Raw genomic sequence first — 14,598 nt, 5'->3', positions numbered from 1 at the left:
ACGCTCAGCCAGCCCACATGAGGTGTCTAGCCAGGGGAGAAACATTCATCCCGGGCGGGTGGTAATAAATTGCAAAAGGGTGACATCACCTTGTACCGGGATGACTCCCTGCCTCTCCCTTGAAAGATTGTCATTAGCATCTGGTGATGGCCATAGCTTCTTCAGGAAGCATTTGGATTTTAGCAACTCTGGGTGTACTGGCTTGCAGTATGATAAATCGGTTGCTTCATTCTAAGTAGTGGTTGCGGCTCTCCGTGCCACCTAACTTGAGAGCTATAGTTCATTGAAACAGGACGTGTAAAATACTCAGCCCAGGGTTCAGTCTGAACTCAGTTATCATTACTTATCATTATGACCTTTTATTGATTATATAGATTACTTTTTTAAAGTCACAACTGGTTTAAAATTGAACATAAGTAATATTTAGACCATTTTTCTTTCAAACCTTTTTCTTGGAGTGGTAACAGTTTTTGTATGTGTGAAGTGAAGTGAAAGTCACTCAGTCGTGTCTGATTCTTTGCAACCCCATGGACTATACAGTCCATGGAATTCTCTAGGCCAGGATACTGGGGTGGGTAACCTTTCCCTCCTCCAAGGCATTTTCCCAGCCCTGGGGTAGAACCCAGGGGTAGAATCCACTTTGCAGGTGGATTCTTTACCAGCTGAGCCACCAGGGAGTCTAATCTATGTATCTCCAAGTATTTTTTCGTTGTAAATACATGTATATAGGGCTTCCCAGGGAGGTAGTGGTAAAGAATCCACCTGCCAATGCAGGAGACACAAGAGGCTGAGGCTTGATCCCTGGGTCAGAAAGGTCCCCTGGGGGAGGAAATGGCAAATCACTCCAGTATTCTTGCTTAGAAAATGCCATAGGCAGAGGAGCCAGGCGGGCTATAGTCCATGGGGTCGCTCTATGGATATTTCTTTTTTTCTACAACTGCATATGTTTTCTTAGTTTCACTCTTTCTAGTCACCACTAAGCAACTAGGGTTTTTCTAGAATTTTTTTTGGTGGGCATCTGTACCACCTGGCTTGTGGGATCTTAGTTCCCTGACCAGGGATTGAACCCAGGCTCTCGGCAGTGACAGGACCAATTCCTAACTACTAGATTCACAGGAATTTCCCTAGAAGCTGTTTTCAAAATAAATGTTACTTTTATAAGCCTTTGTGGGATCAGAAGTAATAGTGAATAATAATTTGACCCCAAAACTAGTCACATAGAATGTGAAAATAATTGATTTGGGGCCTTAAATCTAAACCACATCACAGCATTAGAAAGTGTTTTCCCCGTTTCAGAGTCGGTGGCCGGGTGCAGAAAAGGAAGGTAGCCTCACAGCCGGCTGGGTTCTGTCCTGAGATGTCCTGGTTTCCTGGACCTTCAGTGCCCCATGCCTCTCTGTCCTTAGGGAAAGCTCGGAGCTCCTCAGCGGTGCAGAGCATCATTGGCTAACGTGGTTTTCCCTCTCGCCCGCTGCAGTGGAAATGGATAGTCTGTCGGAGCTGTCCCAGCAGGGTGCCAACCACGTCAGCTTCGGCCAGCAGCCCGCCCCGGGGAGCACGGCGGAGCAGCCCCCCTCGCCGGCCCAGCTGTCCCACGGCAGCCAGCCCTCTGTGCGGACGCCGCTGCCCAACCTGCACCCTGGGCTGGTGTCGACGCCCATCAGCCCTCAGCTGGTCAACCAGCAGCTGGTGATGGCCCAGCTGCTGAACCAGCAGTACGCCGTGAATAGACTTCTAGCCCAGCAGTCCTTAAACCAACAGTACTTGAACCACCCTCCCCCCGTCAGCAGGTCTATGAACAAACCTTTGGAGCAGCAGGTTTCCACCAACACAGAGGTGTCTTCCGAAATCTACCAGTGGGTACGTGATGAACTGAAACGGGCAGGAATCTCCCAGGCAGTATTTGCACGTGTGGCTTTTAACAGAACTCAGGTCAGTCCTGTTCATTTGAACGTGGTTCTTCTCTGTCTCGCTCTTCCCCTTCCACCCTGGCTGTGCTAACCTTTATTCTTGTGCTGTGTGCAGTGTTAACATCGTCTCCTGCTCTCCATATGATCTGTTCCTGGGGGTGCCTACGTTTAAGCGCTTCTCTCCTCCGCAGAAACCTCTGCTACCAAGAGAAGGCTGTGTACAGATGGATCCTGAATCAGGGGCCTTGAAAGAGCAAATGTCAAAAATATTTCAAGCTGCCGTTACCTATGCTTTTACCTAACGGAAACAGAGAGTGTTCATAGCCGAGGGAGAGAGGTTTCAGGACTTGGCCAAGGCCACTGGTAGGACTCCAGGCTTCTAGCCGACTAGCTTCCTTTCCTAGACCAGGGATCAGCCAGACCTTCTCTGTAACGTGACATACAGTAAACATTTTAGGTTTTGAGGGCATAGTACCCATAGAAGTAAATGCATGGATGTGGGTATGGTGTTTCAGTAAAACTGTTTATAAAACAGGCGCTGGAGTGGGTAGGCTTGCCCTTGGAAGCCTTGTTTGAGACTTCTCGCAGAGTTTTGTGTACACCCCTAGTGTTCACGCCTTTGTCCTCCTGGGCAAATTCCTGTGAAGATACTATCAGCAGGGAGGATACTTAGGACTTGGAGAAGGGTGATCCAGGGGAAGGCCTAAGATAAACACTGTTGAAAAGCCCTAAACAAAGAGTGCATGAGAGGATTTTTTTTTTCCTTTTTTTTGTCAGTTAGTACAATATATATGGTGTTTATTTCTGGCCCAGGCACCCACAGACACCCGCCCCCCCCAAAAAAAATAACCCAGAAGAGTGTGTAACTGATTATCGGTGAGGACATGATGTCTTTTAACTTTCCTGTTTTGCCACTGTTAACTTCTCTTGTCAGTTTTTTCTTTTTAAGCCTGACTCATACTTTCCTTTCATATTTAGGTTATTTTATTACATGATTATAAGAATAAAATCCTGGTACAAAAATATCTAGTATTAATTCCTTGCTGGCAGAGTTTCCATACCTAGGAGAATCCCAGCTGTGACTTATTTTTGGCTTGCCTTCATTGGATTGAAAGTTAGGAGGCCTTACAGAACCTTTAACTGAGTGTTTGTTTTGGGGTTCTTTAACTTTTTTTTGTACATCACTTGTCTGTGTTTAAGGGGATGGTTCAAAAGTTTTTTCTCAGGTTGCAAAATTGTACGCGCTTGCCTAGTTTTATATCTTTAACTTAAAAGTATATTCATTATTAGCTGGTACATTTAATCTGACACCCTTATTCAGTTGCAGGGTCGTTATTTTAGAGAAATAAAGTGAACAGACGAAAGAATCAAGTCAGCCTTCTCGATGCTCCCGTTTCTGGCAGCATCAGTACTTTTGTAAACAGCAGCTGACTACCCGCGGTTCTCAGTCCTGGGCAAAGAAGCAGGCAGGTCTCTGCATAAAAGTTCAGTAAGATGCTTGTTGAACTGAATTGAATGCCCACAAAGATAACATTGACATGGACACAGACGACTCACAGATTCACTGAGAGTGAATTTTGGAAGTTGAGCAAGTTGTTATTTCTTACAGGACTGAGGAAAGTACGTTTTATATGGTAAAGAGTGTCCAGCTAAAGGAGAGAAGGGTTAGGTCACTCCCATTGGGGCATTTTTTTCATCTTTGGGGCTCTCATGTCCCAGGCAGGCATCACCCTGGAGAGTGACCATTTGTTCTTCTTGGGTTTTCACGTGGACAGATTCCATAGATATCAGTAGGATTTGATACTGGGAAAAAGGCAGAGTTCTCCCTTTTTTATACCCTGTCAGTCTCTCCAAAAAGATAGTTATTTCTGTGGTTATCATCAAAAACAGTGACTTAATGTTTTTGAGGGAGAGAGGGGAGTGAAGTCTGGGTGCCGCTTGATACCCATCTCTATTAATAATAGCCAGTTGAGAAACAGTCATTACTGAAAAATTGTCTGGAGCCCCCAGTGACAGAGGGGTTTGGTTTTAAACCTTTATGTTGCTAATTGGGATTCCTTTTTCGAAATGGAGGTTGGCCGTGTTTGTAGCTGTCTGATTTCAATGAGAGTAATTTTTTAATGTGTATTTAAGGATCCACTTTTGGGGAATTCGCTTTAGAGCATGCAAGCATGCGTGTCTTTTTGGTGGTCATACTGAAACGCCACACTCACGCACGCGCACACACGCAGCTGCATTTATTTTAATAATTATACATTCGTATGCGTGTGTGTAGTGTTTATTTCAAAGTGTATGCATTTCAATAAAAGCAGGTGCAGCGTGAGAGTGTATGTCGTGCGTGTGGAGGACGAAAATACGCATGCTAATGCATATGTATAGAGCAGGGGCTCTGCAGAGTTAAACCACGCGCACGTCTGTGTGCGCTCCTTACAATGTGCAGTTCCAGCTCCAGGTTTAAGAAGAATTAATGTCAAATGTGTACATACAGATGCAGAGTTCTGTGACGTGATCGGATGAAGACGCTGGCCCCCTGTAAACAGTACCTGAAAACATTCGTATAATAGATTGTGGTATTGTGAGCTGAGCCTGTTTTAGCCATTGACAGCTCTGTACAACTCTAAAACCCTGGATCTCTTGTTTTAACTCTTCTTTGGAGAATTTTCTCATCATATTAATTGGGTTTCTTAAGATGTTCATGTATCACTTTTTTTAAAAGGTCTAAAAACTAAAAGGTTTTAAAAAGTCTACCTTTTCTGAAAGTTTGTGATGAAATTGATATAATTCCTTGTTTTGAGGACTTCTCTACCTTCTGAATTGAGGGGCATATGTTCTTTAATTGCTACTGAAGATACCAGCTCTTAGCATCTGCCATTCATTCAGTTATGCCTACTTGATGTCTTTTTAATGGAAACCCATGGCTAAAATTAATTGCTGAAGCTTCTAGACTTATACATTTCAATTCACTTCTCTGTATTATTGCTATTTAAAGGTCATTATAGAAGGAAATAATATGTGCCTCCTCCCTTTTTAAAAAATTTAACCCAGAGTTAACTCTGATCCCATCCAGTGGCTTTTTTTCTAACCCCCTCCGCTTGTCTTTGGCACGCTTTGTTTTCCAGTAAAATAAAGAATGAAGATGGATTATTCAAAACTGATAACAGTAATGGACCATCATGCAATGTTTTATTGAATTTGAGTCCTGTAAATTATGTGGTAGAGAGAAATTTGCCTGCTTAAGTATAACAGAAATTGCTACTGTGTTCCTATAATTCTTCGCAGTGTAATTTAAGAAAAGTCCACTCTCCATATCACTATTGAATAAAAGGTAAAAAGGTGCTATTACCCCAACCTGACAGCTCTGGTTTGGCCTCCCAAACGGCAGAGATAAATGTGTCTGCTTATAACTTGCTTGGCCTGAGTCCAGGGTAGTAGGTGGAGCTTGAAAGTCGTCTTTCACCTGGACACGTGATTAAAAATTCACCAAACAGCAAAGGCAGGTAGCCCTGAAGAATATGCTGCATGTTTTATTTTTAGGAGGCGATTTCATCAAATCCTATTTTTCTTCTGAGGGCTTTGAAGTTCCATGAAGCTGATAAAAATCTATTTGAATCAGTGATTATGTTCAAAGAGGAGACGAACAGGAGGCCAGACAGGCCTTTGTTCAGATTGGCAGTCTCTTTCGCTTATCTGCTGTTTTCAAGAATTCATAATTAGCTTTTGGAAGTACTGATAGTATTTATTGAAGGTTTTTCTTTCTTTTCCAATTACTAATGAATTTTACTTGTAAACTCTTTCTGGAACATAAAAAAAGGTTTAGGAATTCATCAGCAAGTTCACTCTTTAATTGGAAACATTAGAATTCTCACAACTGTCGCGGAATGACGACGCAGAATAGTTTCACGTTTTCACGTACAGAGCACACGGTGAACGATTTGACGACACAAAGTACAATGAGAAGCAGCTTCTCATTTCCCATGAAATTGACACCACGAGGTGCTGGGAACTCTCCGTATAACATACAAAATCCAGGTTCTTTTCGGAAACGCGAATGACTGATGATTTTAATTTTGTTCAACAAATTTATTGAGCACCTGTAGGGCACAATATTGATGTATTTTAGTCAGCAATGGAAAGCATGGTACAGGATGACCGTGAGATGCTGCATTTTTAGCGTGAAGAAGAGTTTTGATAAGAGATCTTTCTTACTCTCCACCATGGGGGATTACTACAAATGATCTTGACCTGGTGTGACAATCTGAGCTAGATTTTCAACCATGAGAAACAGGAAGCAAAACCATATACATCTTGAATTCATAAATGCAGCTGCTCAAGTCACAGCAGCCTGAATAGGACCCAAACGTACATTCCCAAATCGTAATTCTCATGGCACTCATTTTGCGTCCAGAATTTTCTCAAGTGACGTCATTTTTTGGAAAGTAATTAACACATTCTAATCAAAACATTTTCTAATAATATTTTCAAGCATTTCCACCAGGGGGCACTCCCCTCATTGAAAGCCTGGGCCAAAAAAACAGGAAAAAAAAAAAAAAAAACCCTGAAGGTTTCTTAAAACACCTGAGACCGTCTACACTGGCTGCTTAGAACTCTTGGAATCTCCCAGGATTTGAGACCTCAGTCTAGACCCTCCCAACACATCCCAGCAGAAAACCCGCACTTGCTCTTGTTAGAATAATGAAGTGAAAATAAAATGCTTTGCCCCGAAAACGCTTTGTATGCTCAAGTGAGACATCATGCCAACCTCAAAATGTGGTTAGAGAAATTTCTAAATCCTCTCCCAAGTGACCTGCTGTTACTTTAAGCTATACAGGAATGACTCCAGCCTCGTGTTAACAAGACTTGATATTGTTCTGTATTTTTTTCCCGTGTTGGTTTTCTCACCGTGGTTCTCTAGTGGAAAGAAAGGATATTTTGTTGAGATCCCTGAATATCTAATTTCAGATTTCCCAAATGTAATAGCATCCTAAATGTTCACAGGATCTCTTTTGATCTACCATTGTTTTCTGAGCTGCGGTTGGTTTATGACGCTGTGTTGGTTTAGACGTGCAGCGCAGTGATTGAGTTTCTATATGTGTGTGTGTGCACATGCATGTGTGAGGATGCTCTTGCTCAGATTCTCTTCCCTTACTATCAGCTGTTGAGTGTCGTTCCCTACGCTGTGCACTGGGTCCTTGCTTACATGTCTGCATAGTTTATTTACGTAGATGCTGTTTATCTATGGCGATGTATGTGCATGAATCCGTCTCCTAACTTGCCCCTTCCCCCTTCCTCTTTGGGAACCGTAAGTTTGTTTTCTGCGTCTCTGAGTCTGTTTCTGCTTTGTAACTGAGCTCCTTTCTGTCACGCTTTAGATCCCACATATAAGCGGTATTATGCAATGTTAGCTTTGTCTGACTTCACTTAGTATGATTTCTAGGTCTATCCATGTTGCCACAAAATTTTCTTAAATTACTGAACGGTTACTGCATATAAACATCTTACAGAGTGCCACATAACTTTTCACTGAAGGCTTACTTTGAGTAAATTGATAATTACCATTAGAATTTTCCCATGGGGAGCATAACTTGTTCTTAAGTTTCTGTCACCTGTTTGTAATTTTTTTCCTTTTATGCTCCAAATACACATAATCCATTTAATAAATGTTTTCAAACATGTGGCAGGCATTGTTCTGAGATAATATTAAAGGGTATTAGATTATTCTACTTGAGGAATTTATAACATTGTATTTATATGTACTATATGTTAATATCTCTTTCCCTATGGTTAAGATAGACTGCTTTGCCAAGGACATCTTTTAATATCTTAACAATTTTTAATCCCCATTTGGTGGGCAAGATTGGAGAGCAGGGGCTTTTTGTAAAAAAAACACCTATTTTCAAGCTTGTTTCTGAGACCTGCATTTTTTTGGTTTCAACATGACATATCAAAAACCCAGTCAATCTAATTAGTTGGTCTTGTGCAGATTAAATAGCTGGGTGATTGACTGCCTGTTGGACTAGGTTTTAGTTAAATTGGCTGGATGTTTTGCTTTTGTGTAAACACAGTTGCAACATTACCTGTCAGTATCATGAATGAAAGGACAGACACCCTTCATCCTTCAGGCACCTTTCTTAGGGTGAAGCTGGCTTCCCTTGTGTGGACCAAGTGAGAAAGCAGAATGAACTCCTGAGCCCTCTGAGCCTGTTAGAGGTCCTTTTTAACAGCAGTCTCCAGATCAGTTTTAAAGTGGACACCGCTTTTATATTGTATGTTCCCAACTGTTATCTTGAGGCAGTAGGCCACATTAGCCCTGAGGAACTGGGAGCAAAACCAGATTTGTGCTTCGAGGAAAACCATGAAAAAACCCCAGTGTTTAACCCTGGGGCTTGGTTGTTTTGACACTTGACCTCCCTGCCCCAAATGTACCCCATCGTCATTTTTTTAGGGTTATCAGAAAGTGAAATTTGCAAATTATAAAGAGGTCTTGACAACATTTTATCCTGAGCCATATTGTGATAAACTGAAATGTAGGAAGCAAGCATGACTTGGCATTCCACGCATTATTTCATGTAGAAGATTGAAGAGGTGAGGGCTACTCAGCCCTTACCAAATGGGCAGGAAATGTTTCTAATCCTTGTATTTCATATACTCCCTTAAAGAGCATTGTGGAAAACCACCCACTTGAAAACATTCTTCCAAAAATTAAGTAGTTGACAATGCTCTGTTATTTGGGAGGAGCACCTGAGAGGCGTTGACTATAATGGTTTGTGCATTTCTTCTAGCACTGATAAGACTATTCCTCAAGAAATGGGATTATTACAGAATTCGATAATATTCTTTTTCATGGCGTACTGCGATGGTATTTTGCAACGTGGAAAAGGGGTTACGTATCTCATGTAAAGGGTGGTTTGTGAAGTTCAGAATTTCAGCCTGTTCCTGGGTGGTGTATAGCAGGCTTGGGGGTTGTCAGGATAGTCTCCTTAAGGGTAAATAGAATCACTTGTCATCGACTCCACAAGGAATACCGTAAATTCTCGCCTCTGAACACCTCGTGTCCATCTTAGGTGATGGCTTAGCGATGCTCTTCCCTAGCACCTTGGGATTCGCTTTCGAGTCTTTCCTCTGTGACCCTGCTTCTCTCGCGGTGCCTTTGGGTCCTTGTGTGTTGGGCTGTTGGCACTCTGCTGCCTTTGTGTAGGCAGCTTGGGAACTGCACAGTTCAGTGCTGGCGTATTACGAGCATTTCATTTATTCCTAACTTGCCTCAGTCCTCACTCTGTGAAAGATTTCATGGCAAGTTAAGCTGCTCAAAGGAAGGAGACCAATTAGGCAGTTGCAGTTTATGTTATGTGTAAAGCAGACGCTTAATAAAATTAAGAACACAATTGAGGCTCTCTTCTCCACCACTTCAATTGTAACTAATATATTCCTATGTAGAATTGATGCTTCTGACTGTTCATTTTCCGAGCAGAGTGGAGACGGAAAGGCAGGCATCCCCACGGACCGGCAGGGACCCGCTCACCCTGTGCCGTTCATTCCCCGCAGGGCTTGCTTTCAGAAATCCTCCGAAAGGAAGAGGATCCCAAGACTGCGTCCCAGTCTTTGCTGGTAAACCTTCGGGCTATGCAGAATTTCTTGCAGTTACCGGAAGCTGAGAGAGATCGAATTTACCAGGATGAAAGGGAGAGGAGCCTGAATGCGGCCTCAGCGATGGGCCCTGCCCCCCTGATAAGCACACCGCCCAGCCGCCCTCCCCAGGTGAGGCTCCTTTTCCTCCTCATCCTTTGCTGCTGTCAGGTTTTGTTAAAAAAAAAAAAAAAACAAACGCTAAGGAAGACTCTCAATAAAAAAAAATAGAAAGATAGATGCTTAGGGAGATTTTTTGAGGAGCAGTAATTCATAGTTGCTTGAGGAGAATTTAGTCTGAACTCACTAACTCTGGTTTAAATACAATAAGCTACTAATTAGATGGGAAAAAATCACTTTCCATTGCTTCATTTTGGGGGTGAAAAGTGACCTTCAAATGAGATATTTGGCCCTACTACTATGAAGTAAAAATGTGTTTTAAACTCAATAGGAAAATGTAATGAAGTCCATTTTATCCCTACCGGTTTTAGAACCACCATTTGAATAGTAAATAAATAAAAATAAATAAATAAATCCATTTGTATTTATGCTTTCCAATACGAACTGCAGCTGGTACTAATTACACATCATCTCGTTTGTAATCTTTCATAATTAAGTTTAATACAATCCTTAAAGGCAGCTTTAAATGGACTGATAAGGAATTCCATCCATATACCCAGAAATGGGCACATTCTCTATTTTCCACATTTTTGCATTTCTTAGAAAAGTCAGCTTCCTTGATTATTTTTTAAATCAAGTTTAAAAGGTGGCCTTATAACTATTATAAAAATTCAAGAAGTTAATTTCAGCATAAACTATTAGATATAAGCATGAGAGTGGATTAGACTTAAAATCTTCAAGGAAGTGTATTTCTTACACATTTAATTTGTGTTTTGTGCAGTTCTTAAAAATAAGGTCAGCTAAAATGACAAAAAGTGAATATAGAATACTAATTTAAAGTACTTATGTAACATAATGTCGTAACGAAATTGTCTCTTAATGTTAATTTCTTCCATAGTAAAAAATAGCCATTCATTTCCAAGTATAGAAATAAAGTTCATTCAACACTAGAGATGAAACTGCCACAGAAACTCCATAAATGAGAAATAGAATGTACAGCCACTTGTGGAGGGTCTTAAGCTGCATATTGTGATGTTCTGAAATGATTGCTTTTTAGAAACATCACAAAAGTCCAATTTCTCCATTTTATTCAGTGAAAATCAATTTGGTCCTGATGTCTGTCAGAGCAGAGTAAGAAGGCGTTGCTGTAATTGTGAGTAGGAAAGACGTGTGTCTCCAGCAGAAGAGCACGGCTCCCATATACACTCATGTGTACCCATCTCCTGCATAGACACGTATTGAATTTGATCTGTAAGGCTTCTCTAAGATACGCCTTACAAATAAGAGCGAGGAACTCTTTATAGACATACATGACGTTTGTAAGAGCGGTTAAACAAAAACTGCTCTCCTTTGGACTTGATTGAACACTCAGTTCAGAGTTAATTTATGTACCATCGCTAATTTCGCTGCTGCAGTCATCATTGGAAGGCCTCTGGGCAGTTATTGTTCTTATCACTTAATCTGCAATACTAGCAAAAAGAAGGACTTATTTAAGACCAGTGCGAATTTAATTGTTGAGTTTCTTTCTTCTTTTTTTTTTTTAAATCTGTTCAAATATTTGGCTTAGTAGTTCCCTAATAGAGCGTTTGTTTTCTAGGATTTTAATGCCTTTATTTGCTTTTCAAATGTGAGTCTGCTCTCCTTATTCATCAACTGTTTTCTTTAGCCAAAGTAAGATTAATTCTTAATTGTGATACTTATTTTGGTATACTTATAAGATACTCAGGTTGCTTGCCTATATGTATATCTAGAGACTATCTCTGATGAGAGGTTGGGCTAGAAACTATGATTTATTTTGTCCTGAATTGCTGATGAACTGGTTGAGCCACCCTCAGCTGATGTGCTAGTTCTCAAGAGGAGTTGAGACTAGGCCTGTTAGCCTGGATATTTAGCCCGTGATGAATGTACTTGGATACAGAAGAGTCTTAATGAAGATCTTTCAAAGAAAAAAGTTTTTATTTGCACAATAGTATTGTCCATCTAACAAAACTCTGAAATGATTCTGATATGTGTGAATAACTTTATTTCCCTGCTTCGTATAAATCTTCAAGGCAGCTTACGTGTTTCACTGGATGGTACCTCATTGAGCGTCCCTGTTCACTCCCTGATTTTATCATACCAGACCTCGCAGCCAGTGTGTTCACCCTTACCCTTCGGCAGTGATGCAATGAATTAGATTTGGGGGAATTTTCAGTGTATGAAGTGTATTGTCAGTGTAGAATGAGAACTTTGGATTTAGAAAAACAGGTGATAGAGCGGTTGAGTTAGTACTGTCTTGGAGCAGCTGAAATGCAGTGCTTACCAGTACCACATGGGAGGCTTTCGTGTCCTTATTTACGAATGACTAAAATGGGAGGGAAGGATGAAACCACAGATCAGAAAAGGACAGCAGAATTCTGTCTCTTTACGTTTTGTGTTTTGCCAGAGAGGAGTCTGTATGAGATCACTGTGCGTTTCTTCCCCCAAGTGAAGATGCTCGAAAGCTGTTCTGAGACAGGTCTTTGGCTTGCACTGGACGCGGACAGGCTTTGTTTCTAAAGAACTGCCTGTTGCAGACAGAGGTCCCTTGTGGCTCACAGAGACCTAGGGCCCCTGACGAGAGAATGGAGCCTCTTCCAGCTCCTTCCCTGGGGAATGTAGGTCATATAGGGGATGACTGGAAGTTCCTGGCTTGTACCAGACCGAGGCCCTAACCCTTGGAGGTGCTCGGATTCTAATCATCTGCAAGAAGGGGCTTCCCCAGGCCCCAGGCTTCACTCCCAGGAGAGCCTCCCCTGGGGAAGGCATGGACCACCTGCAGAGGCTCCTGGCTGGCCTCGTCTTGGTGAGATGGCCCTGTGCACCCCTGTCTGTCAGACTTCAGAGAGGTAGCCACGCCAGGAGCTTTGTTGAAAGTATATTTTCACAGTGTATGTGTTCTAATTCGAGAAATGCAGAGACCGTGGGACTTCCATAGCAGTCCAGTGGTTAAGACTTGGCCTTCCGATGCATAGGGTACGGATTTGATCCCTGGTCTGGGAGCTAAGATGATCCCGCTTGCCGTGTGGTCAGAAAAACCGAAGCATGAAACAGAAGCGATATTGTAACATGTTCAGTGAAGACTTTAAAAGTGGTCCACCTCCCCCCCACCCCCCATAAAAAGGATATCTGATTCACGGTTTTCTGAGCGCCTTCATGTACATGGATTCCTGGAATTCTCGTACCAACCTTTTGGTGGGAGAAAGATGGGAAAAGTCACAGACTTTGTTCTCAAATCCTCTGGTCAGTGTGCTGTTCTTGCCCCTACCTCAAGCCACGTCCTGAGAACATAGATTAGAAAGGAGAAGATGGAACTTGGAGACTCTGTTTGTCAGAGAGGATGAGAATCTGTGTTACCAGCTAAGAAACAAGAACACAGATGAGAACGGTGTCCTGATGAAATTGACCGTTTGACAGAGGATCTGCTTTGGAAGACGCTGGGGCAGTGGGCGTTTCTGAGATTGTAGAGGAAAGAGTCGCTTTGACAGAAGGGATGTCTGGGAGACACCAGTCCCTCCAAAGCCCCCTGATCTGAGAGGTTTCTTTTCTATCACTTGGCAAATTAATTTTATTAGTGGTAATTAACTATTACTTTCTGGGGGTTGTCTATTCCACCAAACATAGCCATTTTAAGTTAGGGGTTTCTGTTTAGATGTGCACTTACTATGGATTTACTTGTATGTTTTAAGATATGTGACGTTTGAAGTTAAATTAGCATTTGCTGTCTTCCTAAGGACTGTTCAAAAGCCTATAATTATCAAGTTTTAACTTTTACTTAAATTATATAATTACTTTTCCTATTTTTTTTTAACATATCTTTAAGGAATTCTTTGGTTTCTTCTGAAGTAAGATGTGATATTTTATAGTGATGTTTTAGAAGATGTACAAAGTTGATAGATGCAATATACAGTATAATTAACTTAATCTGGTAGCTTTACCCTCCTGTCTCTTTTCAACAAATTCTTCTATAATATAATAAAACATTAGTTATGGGCAGGAACTTCACACTTGATAAAAGTTTTATTATGAATCGCTTGACCAGTTTTATGTTAAGATTACATATGTGCTTGGAAAATACTTCTCCTTAATAGTCATCTTTTAAAAGCTAGAGGACTTTTGAAAAGTCCATATTTGGAAAATAACCAATATTGTTTCTACAAAAGGAAGCAGAAAAGGATAGAGCCGTGATACTCCAAACAGTGTTAATATATACAGATTTGAAAATGGAGGCTATTTTCTGTCACCAATAGGAATTCCTCAAAATAGCACACGTCTTACATAACATTACTAAGGAAACATTTATAGTTTGCCTAACTTGAAAAATAAATTTAGATTGGATTTTTTAAACTAATGATAAAAGCATTTGCTACTAAAAATTAGACATTCATGAGCTAGATTTAGCAAAGGGCCACCAAAAAGCAGGTGCATTATGTCTTAAAAAGTAAGAATTTTTCCAAATAAAGAAGTCCTATGTAATGACCCCTCGAGTGTACTGCGGTGTTTTCTAAGATGAGCATTGCTGTTAGACCCAAGTTCAGTCCTCAGCCTTGCCCCGTGGGCAGATGACTTAACCTCTGTTAGTTTTCTCAATTTAAAAACAGAGCAGTAATAGAACATTAATATTAAGCTACTCAGGGCTCTTATGCAGGTGAATGTACCTTAACCCAGTGCCCAGCTTATAACAGACAGCTAAGGTCGGTTTCTCTCATTATCATAATTATTATTAGAGCTGCAGCAGACTTCGACTTGTGTGTGTGCTCACCCTCGCGCACGTGTGTGTGTGTGCTCACCCTCGCGCACGTGTGCGGTGTGTGCTCACAGGCGCTTCCCCGGTGCCAAGGGCGACCCCGGTAGCGTCCACTCTGTGTATAGCACGCGTGGCGTACATGCCTAGGACGGCTAGAGGAATTCAGCAGTGTGTAAAGGA

At 41.5% G+C, this 14,598-nt stretch overlaps 1 protein-coding gene across 4 annotated transcripts in view; it reads left to right on the top strand.

Moving 5' to 3' along the window:
* The window catches only part of SATB1 (SATB homeobox 1), a 102,018-nt gene that overhangs the window by 48,111 nt on the left and 39,309 nt on the right, over positions 1-14,598 (top strand). For all 4 annotated transcript variants that reach the window (XM_018053211.1, XM_018053204.1, XM_018053197.1 and 1 more), the window contains 2 exons: positions 1,478-1,932; positions 9,453-9,665. In XM_018053211.1, coding sequence (XP_017908700.1) covers positions 1,478-1,932; positions 9,453-9,665 — 668 coding nt within the window. The remainder of the gene's footprint in view (positions 1-1,477; positions 1,933-9,452; positions 9,666-14,598) is intronic.

Source organism: Capra hircus, chromosome 1, assembly GCF_001704415.2.
Source record: "Capra hircus breed San Clemente chromosome 1, ASM170441v1, whole genome shotgun sequence".
In the NCBI taxonomy this organism is placed as follows: domain Eukaryota; kingdom Metazoa; phylum Chordata; class Mammalia; order Artiodactyla; family Bovidae; genus Capra; species Capra hircus.
Note: the sequence above shows the minus strand (reverse complement) of the source record. Positions and strands in the feature narration are given on the sequence as shown.